Raw genomic sequence first — 14,981 nt, 5'->3', positions numbered from 1 at the left:
CTAATAATGTAATATTATAATGTGTAATATTTTACACTAATGCTCAGTTTTAGTTGACTATAAGATCCAGAGTTTTCTATCAACTAAATTTAGACTAAAACTAACAATAACCAAATAATATGGCTAAATAAAATAGCTACATGACTATAAAAAGGACTAAAACAGTTCAAATAGTATCTCCAAACAGTGTGATTAATTAATGAACAGAGTAGTGAAGAAAAACCGATAATACAGTACAGTATGCACAAGTAACAGCGGGGTTGGGAGGGTTACTTTAAAAATGTATTCCGTTACAGTTACAAATTACTTCATAAAAAATGTAATCAGTAACGTAATCCAAGTCTCACAATATGAAAGTAATGTAATCTGATTCTTTTTGGATTACTTCAAGGTCACATGTAAATAAAGTCAAAAGAAAAGCGATATGATCGAAAATACTTTTATTTAGAGCTTATTTTAGAGCTTATTTTAGAGCTTAAAAACGTTCAATGTTTGGATTTCTTTTTAACAAAATATATACATTTTTTAATTAAAGATCACTATCCCTGTTGCGGGTAACATTACATCACAAAAGCTAGGGTGACCATATTCTAGCTTCCCAAAAAGAGACCCGCCCCCTTTTTTTGGGGGGGGGGAGGGGGAGGGGGGGGTGTCTTAATAGTGTTCAAAACAGTGTTACTATGAATGCAGACTTTAATACAATGAAAAAGACACACTATCAGCATCAGATAAATTTATATAAATAAATTTGGTTTCACTCTGCCCACATTTGACATTTTTTCCTAAATACTTTTGAATGTCCATGGAATAAAATATGCCCTGAGTGTATCTTCTGCCCCTTCTGCCATTATTTACACATTTGAATGGCTATGTAAAACGAAGCAGTGCGATAACATGAAATTAAAAATGACCTTATATGGCCATGGGCATTGTTTCGACTCAGAACAGCTGCCATTTGCTGTTATTGTCAAGCAACTGTTGGATGCTGTACACAACAGAACTTCGCCTTTGTGCATTTGCTGAGAGTAAGCTAATGTCTGAGAGGCAGGAATTTGGCCAATAGTTGCTGCAAGCCTTTTATAAATGGCCAATTGGTGTGCAAGAAGGCGGGAATTACAGAGAGGGGTTAAAGCAGTGCAAATATGCACACACATGATGCAGTGTTAGACCATAAGCACATCATAATGGAACTAAAGCTGAATCCCGGACATTTTCTCAAATTTTTAAATCCCGACAGGACGCTTTTTTAAGGTCCGAAAAAGAGGACATGTCTGGGAAAAAGAGGACGTATGGTCACCCTAACAAAAGCATTACAGAGAACAATTTTAAAATTCATTTTTACCTAATTAACTTTGTGCAAAATTGATTTGCGAAAGCACCAGGAGGTTGCTCATGTGAGCCACGACTGGCAAGAGAGAACCAGAACTATAATCAAGCAACTGTCTACATTATGTTGTCAAAAGATTCATTTCTTTGACTTTAAATGAAATTTTTTAAAATCCTGACAGTATTCCTATGTTTTTTACAAAACGTACATGTGACTTGATTACTTTGATTTTTGACGTAACTTTAACAGATTACACGTACCAGTTTTTTGTATCCTGATTACGTAACACTGTTACATGTATTCCGTTACTCCCCAAGCCTGAGTAATAGAAATGCGATGGCAACTAACTTACTGTGCAAATTATGCTCCTTATGCTGTGTCACACTCACACTTGCTTATATAAGTCCCTTTTTAAAAGTAAGGGGCAAATCACATTGACGCCATCATTGAATGTCTGCTTAGTTGTGGAAATGTAGAGCCCCCTAGGGATGAGCCCTGTGTGAAGGTAATGAAGTACTGAGGCCTCCCGGTCAATAGGTAAAGGCAAGGTGCCCAGGTGGATTGTTTTAGGGATTAGGACTGTAATATATAAATACAGGAATGGGAAAGGATCTGCTGTGCATTGTTCAGCTTGTGTTCTGTCAGAATGGTAAAAACATATTTATTATTTGAAACCATGCAGCAGTCCTTCAGTCCTCCTCCTGTCAGGAAATGATGGTTAAATGGCATCAGGAGAATGGTAGCTTTGCCAACTCAGGGACATTCAGGCTTCCCATGAGTGTGATTGGAAGGCTTGAGTTTCAGCACTGAGGCTCCAGGATCGCAGACCTGATCTATACCCTGATCTGATACTAAATCGCTGAAGTCAAAGGGTACTACTTTATAGGTCAAGTGATGTGACCAAGGTTATGAGCCATATTTAATCAAACTGTTATTATTATTATGATTTTTTTTTTTTTTTTTTTTTTAGAAAAGTAAAGATCAATGTTAAACTCAAACCAAGTTCTCATATCGTTCCAGACTTATTCGGTCAGTCCTGCACTGAATTTCATTAATGCACTTACTTAGAAAAAAAGTTACTTAGAAATTCTACTTAGAAAATGTTTTCACTGTTTTATAACATATGGTTCAAATAAGGTTCTGCTATGTTATGAATCTGAAGAGCAAGTAATAACTCACTCGTACCTATGTGATATAGGCCGATCCAGTCAGTAGCATCAACCTCCTCCTTGATGTCCCAGGAGATGACTAGGTTCTGTCCACGCCCGAGAGTGAACTCCAGCGTAGAGGCTGTGAGGGAAGAGCGACCCTGTGAACTGACCAGGTCTGTGTCACTGTTAGCTCTAGTGATTCCTGCTGTCCCAGCTGCGGACGTTTCAGTGCCGCCACGCTCGGCTAGGCTCCTCAGGTTTTCGGGGCTCAGCGTGTGGCGAAGATGAGGGCTTCGTCTTCGTGCACCCTGTTGCTGCTCCCGTGCCACCAGGTGCTCCCGCCCCTGGGGCGCCATGCTGGGCGCCTGGTGGGAGCGGGGCCTGGATGGCAGGACCGCTGTGGCGAGAGACGGCCGAATGATTGCTGCTGGTAGGGGGGCAAGGCCAGGAAATGGATGGTGTCTTCAAAGAAGATTATTGGTAGGTTATTTGTCTATGAATATTAGGGAATATTCTAAGCCTATACTTGTGTAGGGGCAGATATCAGAAAGAAAATGTTCCCATGGAGAAGGTTTTGTGGAAATGTAGGTTATTTTACATGGCAATCATTATGGATCCTGGGTGAGAGACAAGGCACAGACTAGGACAACTGTTAAACTTGGATCAGTGGAGAGGGTGGACTGCTGTTAACCAGCCACACAATTCATGATAAGTAGCCACAACCTGAAAGAAGAGATACAGCAAGAAAACAAGTAAGAGAGTGTGTGTGTGTGAGAGAGAGAGAGAGAGAGAGAGAGACATTAGTATTTGTGGCATCCGTCAGTAAACAGCAAGAGCATCAAATTGCTTCAGCCAAAGAAAGGAATCTCTGAACTGGCAGCCATCATTAGAAAGGACAGGAGCATTGTCCTCTAAATTCAAGCTATTCAAATACAATATGCTAACTAACCTCACTTCTGGAGAGGAAATCGTCCCACATGCCCATAGTTAAATATTTTTTTTACCATGTGTCAGACTGACTAAAGACATTCATACACAGTACCGTTAAAATGCTTTCCATTTTCAAAATGTTTTTAACATCTTTTCACTGATATTAAATTAATCATTCATTCATGCTTAGTAACCACTTTATCCTGGTCAGTGTCACGGTGGATCCAGAGCCTACACCCAGGCATAACATAACCCGGCAAACACCAGGCATAAGGTAGGAATACACCCAGGATGGGACACCTTCAGGCATGTTTTTGGACAGTGGCAAGACACTGGAGAGCCCAGAGGAAACTCATGCGAACAGGGGAAAGATGATGCAGTAACCTGAGCTCAGGATTGAACCCTGGACCCTGGAGCTGTGAGGCAGCAGTGCTATCATCTGTACGTGATCGTATGCACGTTAAAGGGAATGGTTCAACATACTATAGTTCAAAAATGCTTCACAGGATTACAGCTGGAAAAAAAAGTAAATGTTGGACACCAGGTCTCTGAAAACTATTATGGTGGTATGTCATGTCCTGCCAAATGCATAGAGGCTTTAACAGATTAAATTATACCACAAATATATGCATCTATTGAAAAAGGTGCTCTGTAGTCAGACGAGACCAAAACAAAATAAGTCTTTTGGAGACGAATGATCGCTTTTTTCATAGTGGAGCCAATAAATAATAACCAATAAATATTAATATATTAGCCTGTAATAACTAATAAATATGATCTTACATGACTCTTTCTTGTGAAGCAATATCAAGTTAAATGAAGTCTGCTTGATATATGACTTTAAGCAGATTTATAACAAATGAAACTTTAACCAAGGATTCTGAAAGATCTGCTGTAGGGCCTTTATCAGTTCTGTGTTGTAGAGTCTTGGCTTACTAATAACCTTGTGTGTAAATAATATAAGTATTTTATAAATGGGTTGAAATACAGCTTGCCTCTTACTGAGAAACCACTAGATCTTCCGTCCCTTCAGCTACCGCAAAGGGTGTCACACGTCTGTTCCTGTATTGTTTAGGCTTATACTCGTCCATGAGCCTCGCTGAATTCCCTGAACCAATTAAGCTGAGTAGCCAATCACATTTTAAGTGGGCTCATCTAGAACCGCCCCTAATCTGTAAAGTATCATCATGGATAAGTAATGTTATGGAGTTGTATTTCTTATAAAAGCCTGAAGTTCAGCATGCAACTGGAGATGCTGTTAATAGAGCAATTTAAGAACCCTTGCTTGTATTTGCCTTCGTGATACTCAGTGTTATTATAATAGCAAAGTAAAGGTATACAAAAGGTCCTCGTTTATCAAGAACCGTTGTACTCATGAAAATCCAGCTTCACGATTAGAGACAGCTGTACAGTGAGGGAAAAAAGTATTTGATCCCCTGCTGATTTTGTACGTTTGCCCACTGACAAAGAAATGATCAGTCTATAATTTTAATGGTAGTTGTATTTGAACAGTGAGAGACAGAATAACAACAAAAAAATCCAGAAAAATGCATGTCAAAAATTTTATAAATTAATTTGCATTTTAATGAGGGAAAAAAGTATTTGACCCCCTCTCAATCAGAAAGATTTCTGGCTCCCAGGTGTCTTTTATACAGGTAACGAGCTGAGATTAGGAGCACACTCTTAAAGGGAGTGCTCCTAATATCAGTTTGTTACCTGTATAAAAGACACCTGTCCACAGAAGCAATCAATCAGTCATATTCCAAACTCTCCACCATGGCCAAGACCAAAGAGCTCTCCAAGGATGTCAGGGACAAGATTGTAGACCTACACAAGTCTGGAATGGGCTACAAGACCATTGCCAAGCAGCTTGGTGAGAAGGGGACAACAGTTGGTGCGATTATTCGCAAATGGAAGAAGCACAAAAGAACTGTCAATCTCCCTCGGCCTGGGGCTCCATGCAAGATCTCACCTCGTGGAGTTGCATTGATCATGAGAACAGTGAGGAATCAGCCCAGAACTACACGGGAGGATCTTGTCAATGATCTCAAGGCAGCTGGGACCATAGTCACCAAGAAAACAATTGGTAACACACTACGCCGTGAAGGACTGAAATCCTGCAGCGCGCGCAAGGTCCGCTGCTCAAGAAAACACATATACATCCCCGTCTGAAGTTTGCCAATGAACATCTGAATGATTCTGAGGACAACTGGGTGAAAGCGTTGAGGTCAGATGAGACCAAAATGGAGCTCTTTGGCATCAACTCAACTCGCCGTGTTTGGAGGAGGAGGAATGCTGCCTATGACCCCTGGAACACCATCCCCACCGTCAAACATGGAGGTGGAAACATTATGCTTTGGGGTTTTTTTTCTGCTAAGGGGACAGGACAACTTGACCGCATCAAAGGGACGATGGACGGGGCCATGTACCGTCAAATCTTGGGTGAAAACCTCCTTCCCTCAGACAGGGCATTGAAAATGGGTCGTGGATGGATATTCCAGCATGACAATGACCCAAAACACATGGCCAAGGCAACAAAGGAGTGGCTCAAGAAGAAGCACATTAAGGTCCTGGAGTGACCTAGGCAGTCTCCAGACCTTAATCCCATAGAAAATCTGTGGAGAGAGCTGAAGGTTCGAGTTGCCAAACGTCAGCCTCGAAACCTTAATGATTTGGAGAAGATCTGCAAAGAGGAGTGGGACAAAATCCCTCCTGAGATGTGTGCAAACCTGGTGGCCAACTACAAGAAACGTCTGACCTCTGTGATTGCCAACAAGGGTTTTTAAACCAAGTACTAAGTCATGTTTTGCAGAGGGGTCAAATACTTATTTCCCTCATTAAAATGCAAATCAATTTATAACATTTTTGATGTGCGTTTTTCTGGATTTTTTTGTTGTTATTCTGTCTCTCACTGTTCAAATAAATCTACCATTAAAGTTATAGACTGATCATTTCTTTGTCAGTGGGTAAACATACAAAATCAGCAGGGGATCAAATACTTTTTTCCCTCACTGTATATTATCCTACTGATCAGCTTCAAATTGTCTTGAGTTACTGCAATTCTATCTACAGATTGTGCCATCAGGTTTAAATTGCTGATTTAAGATGATGTGCTTTCACACTTGAGTCATCATTTTGTTGTTTTCAGCTCTCGGTAAGCTTTTTTTCTGTTTTGTGGGTGTCACTAAATGTAAATCAGCTGTGCCATGATCACGCTTGGTAATTTATAGCCGATGGATATTTATCAACACACACACACACACACACACACACACACACACACACGAGTCTTTAGTTCATGTTGGCCTATAAAATTGTTTACAATAAATTTACCTTAAAAAAAAAAAAAAAGATTGAATGAGGCCTACTTGTGTTTCAGTCTGTCCAAATAAAAATGTAGAACTTTTGGTGCTGTTGGATGTAAAACAACTCGAAATTCATTGAAAGCATTTTCAGCCATAGGAGTAACTTCCAAAAGTTCTGGCACATATAGCTTGAGGTTTAATTCTTCGGATGTAGCTGATATTAGCTGCTTGGAGTCTACATAAGTGAGAGGGGTTTTATCAGAACCACAGCTGGGTAGGGGACAACTGTACTGTAGTGGCATCAATTATGTCAAAAGGTTTTGCACTAAAAGGGTCCAGTGCTTGTGCAGCCTCCAAATATCTCTGCACAATGAGATTACTGCTGATAATTACTAACTGGAAAATCTTTTGACTATTGAATCCCTTTCTTACTCGTGAAAAAAACCCATGTATTCGGATGTGTTGATGTAGTATAGTACCACACACACTTATCTGTGGTTGATAGGTGAGCACAGGAACATTTCTTTCTGATGCAATCTGAGTGTGTGTAGCTGTGCCATTGTGGAGGTCCCTGTTGTGCACCAGTGGGCATTACTGCAGCACTCTGCTGCCTGACAGAATGGGCACCTTGGGGAGCTGGCACATAAAATGGCACTGGGGTCTCTCTTTGTTCCAGGGTGTTTGTGTACAAAGCAAGACAAACAGCACTCACGTCACAACTCACTACCACTCAGCTGAAAGCCCAGCTACACTACTATATCATGCCAAACGAATACCTTTCATTATTTATCATTATTACATACTATAATAATTAATTTATGGCAGCAGAATGAATTTAGCCAATGATTTAGAAACTGTAACTGCCCTGCAGTGGACGCTCCCCTGTTCCTAAAGTTCACGGTGAAAATCACAGCGTTTTAGCAGATATGCTGAACACCATGTTTTAGGAAAATGTTATGTTGCCTTTTATTTATTTGCGTTCGTGAGCATGTTGTGAATGCCGACCTTTAGTCAGCTTAAATGGTCAGAAAAGCAGAGTCAGTCGGTCAGTACAAACAATCAATGAAACAGCTTCAAGTACCAAATATTTCGGTTTCATTTCCACCTTTTTCAGACTTATACTTGGATTATTTCACTTTGATGTTTATTATTTCAGGAATTGTTCCAGGATGTTTCTTTCCGTATTTTGAAGACTAACCTTGGCTGCTTAGTGTGGCATTTAGATTAATAAAGGTCCTGATTAAAGCTTTGGGGAGTTTTTTTTTTATTATTATTTTTTAACAATTTTAAAAAACATTCTAACTTTTAAACGCTGTTGGACTTTTACTTATTCTAGCTTTGTCTTGGAGCAGAAAGGATTTACGCAGGTTGTGCGCAATGACTTAACTTGAACCTAGAGATGACCCAGCATCAGTATCAGTATCAAGCCGATACCAGTAAAAAACAAAAAAACAAAAAAGCGTTTCAAATATTGGATCTTACAACAAACAGCTAACTTTGGAATTGGATTTGGTAAATTAATTTTTCTGAATTGGAAATGTTTACATATAAAGAGACATATAAACAAATAAATAAATATAAATATATATATATATATATATATATCTTAGGTTGGCATTCATTTTATTATACTTATACTTAATACTTTATTATATTTAAAATGTAGGTGACTTTTGTGTGATAGAATTTAACTGTGAAGTGCTTCAGTGTTCAAAAAAATAATTAAAGCTTAGTAGTTTTTGCGTATCGATATCGTCTGGATACTCGAGTTTTCAGTATTGGAAACAGAAAAGTAGTATCATGCCATCGCTACTTTAAAGCATCCTTGTGCCACTCAAATCACGCTGCACAAGTCCCTGGTGTTCTTATCTTGAGTTACTGCAGGTTGTAGCTGGTTTCCCTGGTAGCCCCTGACTAGTGCGATATGGCCACGCAAACTACACAGCTGTCATAACACATGCAAAACCAACCATTTAAAAACAATATCGATTTTCCACTAAAAATGAGATGTCTTGCCTATTTCGGCCACAAGACAGATGTTTTCCCACTAACTGTGGAATGCGTGCAGGATTAGAGGCGTCCAATTTCTATATTCGTAGAATTCAGATTTCTTGAATACGGTAAATACGGTACCTTGGCATTTGTTGAACTACTACTTTTTAGTGACTTTAATATCTATGATCCAATATGAGTTATTTTTCCTAAAAAGACATGCAGCGTTCTCCAGAACTTTTCATAAGCACGAACATGACCATAGCAAATAAATATACTTAAATCATTTTTAAAAATCCAAAAAATAGAAAAAAAAAGTACTTTAATTTTTTTTTATTTACTTCTTCGCAAAAAAATATGTGTCACATTGATAAATGTGCCAAAATGACAACCATTAAGAATATTTTGAATAAATGCATACTTATTTTTCATTTGTTCTCAGTGTATGGGATATACAGAAATATGAGACTTTTTTCAGACCATTCATTAGTTTTGGAAAATCCAAAAGACTTTCAAAACAAAACAGACTGATGGACGTTGACCTGCGCAAACCAGGTAATGGATAATACTGTGTGCCCACAGATCACAGTTAAGTTGACGTGTTCATGTGGTTAATCTGAAAATCCTGGTTCAACTGCACTTTCATATTTGGAAGCATCGCAAGAAAGAAGCCCTTCCTGAGAGCATCTCTCAAATCACGGTGCCTGAACTCCAGCAAATGTCACCAGAGGTACAACACTGTGATCAGATCAAAACCCTCCTTTGTTGTGATGCACTCCATCAGCATGTTTGGCAACAAAAAGGGACTGTGTACAAGGAAAAGCAGCTGATACCTCACTGTAAAAGATGGAGATGTTTATTTTGTGTGTTTTGTAGACAGTGGTTCAGACGTTCTTGTGAAGATTGACGGAATCATGAATTCTGCCAAGTTACAGGATGGTTCTGCCTCTGCCAGGAGGTTCTGACTTGGCCATAGAGTGCTCAATAAGACACTTCAAATCAACACAGAAATGGAAAAAGTAAGAAAACCAATGTTTGGGGGTTTTTTTTCCATAAAAACTTTGACGCTACCTGAACACATTTAAATGAGTTATCATTAAACGTGTAGTACATCATTAGACGTACACTATTTGACCAAAAATATGTGGACACCTGACCGTCACACCCATATATGGTTCTTCCCCAAACTGTTGCCACAACGTTAGAAGCACACAATTGTACAAAGTGACTTTGTAAGCTGTATCACTACAATTTCCCTTCACTGGAAACCTGTTCCAGCATGACAATGCCTCTATGCACAAAGCGAGCTCCATGAAGACATGGTTTGCTAAGATTGGCGTGGAAGAACATCTAACTTACTTAATATCCGGGGAACAGCATATGGAATAAGAATTATAAGACAATATTCAATAAATTACTCTTATTTACAGATTGTGGTGTATTAAGCCAAAAATAATGAGATATTAAGTAGAAATAAGGACACAGTCACTTCAGCTTTTTTCCCCACAACTGTTGAGGAGAACATTAGTGAATCTAGAACAATCTAATCTAGGACATTGGGTTGGCTCAGGTGGTAGAGCAGGTTGTCCATTGGAAATCTGGTTGCAGCCGTAGATAGCTTCCTTTTTCTTCCCCGTCCAGGTATTGCATATACTTTCTACCCCTAGCCACTTCAAGTGTTTCATGTGTTTCAGCTCAAGCGCACCTGGTGCAACTAATGAAGTTTGATTAGTTACATCATGTGTGCTTGAGACAACACCTGTTTTGCAAATTTTGTGCTGTTGTGAGGGATTCTATTCAGGAGGTTGAATAATTTTGAAACTGGAGAAATCCTTATAAGTTGCATTTTCATTTTGGGGAAACCAACTGAAGCATTTGTTGTGTTGAACTATTTCAATTGCTTTTGTTTGATTTGTTCATTGCAAACAGCTGAAAGTCTGTAAATTTTGACAATAAACTGATTTGCAAAGGGGGTTGAATAATTTTGATCGCAACTGTATATATAAAAACATCAAAAAATGTTAACTTTTCTCTGTCGCTTTAAAGAAAAAAAAAATCATAACTTGTTTTGGCTTTTATGGCTCTGACAACTGAAAAAGTTCCCAACCTCTGAATTACAAACTAAGGCCCCATTTGTATTAAATGAGAAATGACTGCATTGCCTGGATGTCAGTATAACAATAACATCATGGCCATGAACAATCTGAACCAGATTTTGCATTTATAACATGCGGTATATATCATTATTTACACATATACATTTATATACATTCTCATATGAACCGGACTACCGACGGAGATGGTCTATCTGATCTATACGGATGATACTGTGCATGTGCGTGGTCCTATTTCTCCACTTATAAAGTCAGTAGCTTGATCTACTTTGGAATCCTTTAGAGATCTAAACCAGTAGGCATTAAATATTTGTTATGCTAAATATTCACTATTGGCCAATGAAACTTTTCTTTCATCTGCTATTATAAAAGGATAATGGGACAAACATTATAATCGTAATTACAACTAGAAGAGATGTTCATGTAATGTTCCTGTAATGCCAGAAAAGGCAGCAATATACAAATGAGACCTATAGCAGGTGTGTGTCTGTGGTTCTGTCCATATAACGGAGACCTCTTGGGGGTCCACTCTTTAAATATCCTGGGTTATTTCATATTACTTTAATCCTTTTGGGTGGTTAACACAACATCGCAGCTAAGTTTCCACTAGAACCCAGTGCTTGGTTTAATTCTTATGTATTATGTCTACGTATACATGGACAGCAATATTCTAATTATTGACCTTATTCTGAATAAGACAATATTGTGATTAAGGTGTTTACATGAGTCGCTTTTAGAATATTCCTTTCATGTTCCAGTTTTTACATGTTGTAGAACAGAGATCGATTAACAGCCCGCGTCATTACGTCACTGCGCCACGCCGTCCAACGTTCCCTCCAGAATTTCACGCATCGACATACAGTTCCTCTTCGTTATGGTATAATATACAGTTTTGGGTGTTTTTATTTTTAATTTTACGAAAACTTCAAGTGCAGTTGATTATTTGTCATGCTGTACGTGCAAATAGACGACTGCTTGAAGCCGTGGGCTGCGTCCCAAACTGCATACCTACTACTATATAGCAGCTGAGATACATGTATTTAACCTACTATATAGTAGGTAAGTACGCGGTTTCGGATTCAGCCGTGCTCTCGTTTGCCGTCAAACGATTGAGCACTGCCATTTGTGTTGAATGCGTTGAAAACTCCAACACGATGTTAATAGTGTGATTAAGGTGTGTACGTGTCTGTAATGCACATCGATAATGCGACTAAAACAGGAATACTCCACGTGTCTTAATTCGAGTATGACTTTAGTTGGATTAAGGTAATCAAAAATTGCTGTTTACATGCTAATATCTTAAATAGAGTATTGTCTTAATTGGGTTAATATTGGATTATTGTTGTCCATCTAAACGTAGTGATTTTCAGTGATTTATTCCCACCTCGTGGCCAGGCTTCCAGGGACTGGCTCCAGATCCACCGTGATCCTGAGCAGGATAAGCGGCTTACTGAAGATGAATGAATTAATCATTGGTTTGTCAAATGTTGTGGTGTTTATAAATAGATGATATAATAATTATATAATTATTATCCATCATAGCTACCATATGTTAAGTGTTTCATTTTGTTTGTTTAATATATGAATAGAATTATCCTATCCTGCTGAATGTAATGCTCTATAAATAGTATTTATCCATCCATTTTCTGCACCGCCTTTCCTACACAGGTCGCAGGGAGCCTGGAACCTATCCCAGGGAACTCGGGGCACAAGGCGTTGGACACCCTTGACGGGGTGCTAAATGGTAAATGGCGCACTTATATGGCGCTTTTATCCAAAGCTCTTTACACTCTGTCTCATTCACCCATTCACACACACTCCAATGGTAGTAGAGCTGCCACGCAAGGCGCTAACTTGCCATCGGGAGCAACTTGGGGTTCAGTGTCTTGCCCAAGGACACTTCGGTATGTAGAGTCATGTGGGCCGGGAATCGAACCGCCAACCCTACGATTCGTGGACAACCCGCTCTACCACCTGAGCCACAGCCGCCCACATCACAGGGCACAATTGCACACACGCACACATACACTCACACACTACGGACAATTTGGAAATGCCAACCAGCCTACAGTACGTGTCTTTGGACTGGGGGAAGAAACCCTTAAAGCACAAGTAGAACATACAAACTCCGCTCACACATCGCTGAGATAGGATTCGAACCCCCAACCCTGGAGGTGTGAGGCAAACGTGTTAACCACTAAGCTGAAACAAAATTGTAAATCGAAATTAAATGCTGCAATTGATTTTGGTGTTTAACATTAAGTGGATTATATAACACAGGCCTTTTAGCACATAAAAAATAAACACATGGCAAACAGCCACAAACAGACAGATAGATAGATAGATAGATATTATAAGATATTGTTATTATTATTATTATTGTTATTATTATTTCTTACATTTGTAACAACCCATTAATAATAATAATAATAATAATAATAATAATAATAATAATAATAATAATAATAATAATATCCCGTGGTTTAGTTACTATTTAGTAAAATGAAGCATTTTTTTTTTTTATAAAGTTGCCTTTTGGGTTATGTATGGTTCATAATCCAGCAGTGTGATCATACTGACCCAGCATTTTTACAGTGTAATAATAATAACAATAATAATAATAATAATAATAATAATAATAACCACAAAGTCGATATGAAGGTAAAATATGAACATTAATATCGATGCAAAAATAACAGCTCTAATGAACCACAGCGAGGGGTTTTTCATTACTTGGCACTGGGGCGTGTATTACGTCATAAATAATGTGAACCGGAGCGCAGATCGGATCCTCCTTCATAAGACGCTTATAACGCGTCTTTCCAGAACGCCATACCGCAGAATTACACGCGCACAGTGGAGTTAACATTACCACCCGATTTCTGCGTATTGTTCTTCCCCGTCCTGCTCTGCACGCGCGTCTGCAGCTGTGCGCTGGGAATTCCCCATCCTGTCTGCTGTTTACTGCTGCATCACTGAGCACCATCTAGTCCTGTCATGATAAACATCTGACCCTTCTTCTATAATCCTCCATCCAGTGCAGAACACACACACACACACACACACACCACCCTGTACTAATGCGGTGACACGCTGCAAAGCAAAGCCACAGCAGTCTGCAGATATTCGCTTAGTCACAGTAGGAAAATAAGATGGGTTACGCGCGTGCATTAGAAACGAGGCGCGAGGAGAACGTGGCTTACCTCGTGCGCGTCGGTGAAGTGATCACGAGGAGGGGAAAGTGCGCAGTGTGCAAAAGAGATGAAGGGAAAAAATATAAATAAATCCAAACGTAACACTGGTGTCAGTGTCAGGGAGGACCGGAGAGGCAGCCAGGTGTCCCTCCCTGGTCCTGGTATCACGACACGACTGGCGGATTCGCAGAACCGAACCGAACTGAACCGAGCTCCTGCGCGGTCAGTGGGTGTGTTACTCTGTCTGTCCGCCTGCGCTCGAGCTCACGCAGATTTCACGAGCGGAATGTTAATGCAGGACAGAGATGCCCCGTTAATTTTGGCGCTCCCTCCTGTCCCATCGACTTCCCCTGCAGTGGCAGCTTACAGCGCGTACACACACACACACACACACACACACACACACACACACGGTTCAGCAGTTTGAGATGCTGATGACGACTACGATGGGAACAGAGTGCTCCTGCAGGGGCAAAATAACGGTCGTGTGTGTGTGTGTGCTTCATCATCCTGTGGGGGGAAAATGAAGTACAGAATGAATGACAGAAAAAAAAGAATAAAGCGAGAAAAGAAGGATTAACGTGATAAAAGAAGGAAAGGAAATAATATTAGGATAGAAGGAAAGGCAGAGGAAATAAATCATTCAAAAACGAGAGAAAGGAAGGAAAGAGGAAAGCAAGGAAGCAGAAAAAGAAGAAGAAAAAAGTAACTGAAAATAGTTGGGGGGGGGGGGGGGGATGAAGGAAGGCAGTCAGGAATTGCACATGGAAGAAATGAATGAATGAGAGACACCAAGATAGAGCAAAAGGAGGAAAGGAAGGAAGGGCAGGAAAAGGAAAGAGACAAGGAAGTATGGAAGGATGTGAGTGAAATAAAGAAATGAAGATGGAAGGACGGAAAGAAAGAAAAGGAGGAACGAATTCCTTTTCCTATTTCCTTTGTTTCATCCTGCTTTCCCTTTTTTCCTT

At 39.6% G+C, this 14,981-nt stretch overlaps 1 protein-coding gene across 4 annotated transcripts in view; it reads right to left on the bottom strand.

Annotated features, from left to right (window-relative positions):
* Positions 1 to 14,736, bottom strand: part of hecw2a (HECT, C2 and WW domain containing E3 ubiquitin protein ligase 2a) — a 45,860-nt gene extending 31,124 nt beyond the window's left edge. For 3 of the 4 annotated variants that reach the window (XM_053626414.1, XM_053626417.1, XM_053626418.1), the window contains exons 1-2: positions 14,023 to 14,736; positions 2,513 to 3,201 (exon numbers count right to left, since the gene is read on the bottom strand). In XM_053626414.1, coding sequence (XP_053482389.1) covers positions 2,513 to 2,834 — 322 coding nt within the window. In that variant the 5' untranslated portion in view covers positions 2,835 to 3,201; positions 14,023 to 14,736. Of the gene's footprint in view, positions 1 to 2,512; positions 3,202 to 13,552 lie in introns of all 4 variants that reach the window. The other variant, XM_053626415.1, reaches the window with a different exon arrangement.
* Between the last annotated feature and the right edge of the window lie 245 nt (positions 14,737 to 14,981).

This window comes from Ictalurus furcatus, chromosome 6, assembly GCF_023375685.1.
Source record: "Ictalurus furcatus strain D&B chromosome 6, Billie_1.0, whole genome shotgun sequence".
In the NCBI taxonomy this organism is placed as follows: Eukaryota; Metazoa; Chordata; class Actinopteri; order Siluriformes; family Ictaluridae; genus Ictalurus; species Ictalurus furcatus.
The sequence above is the reverse complement of the archived record's forward strand: the minus strand, read 5'-3'. Positions and strand labels throughout refer to the sequence as shown.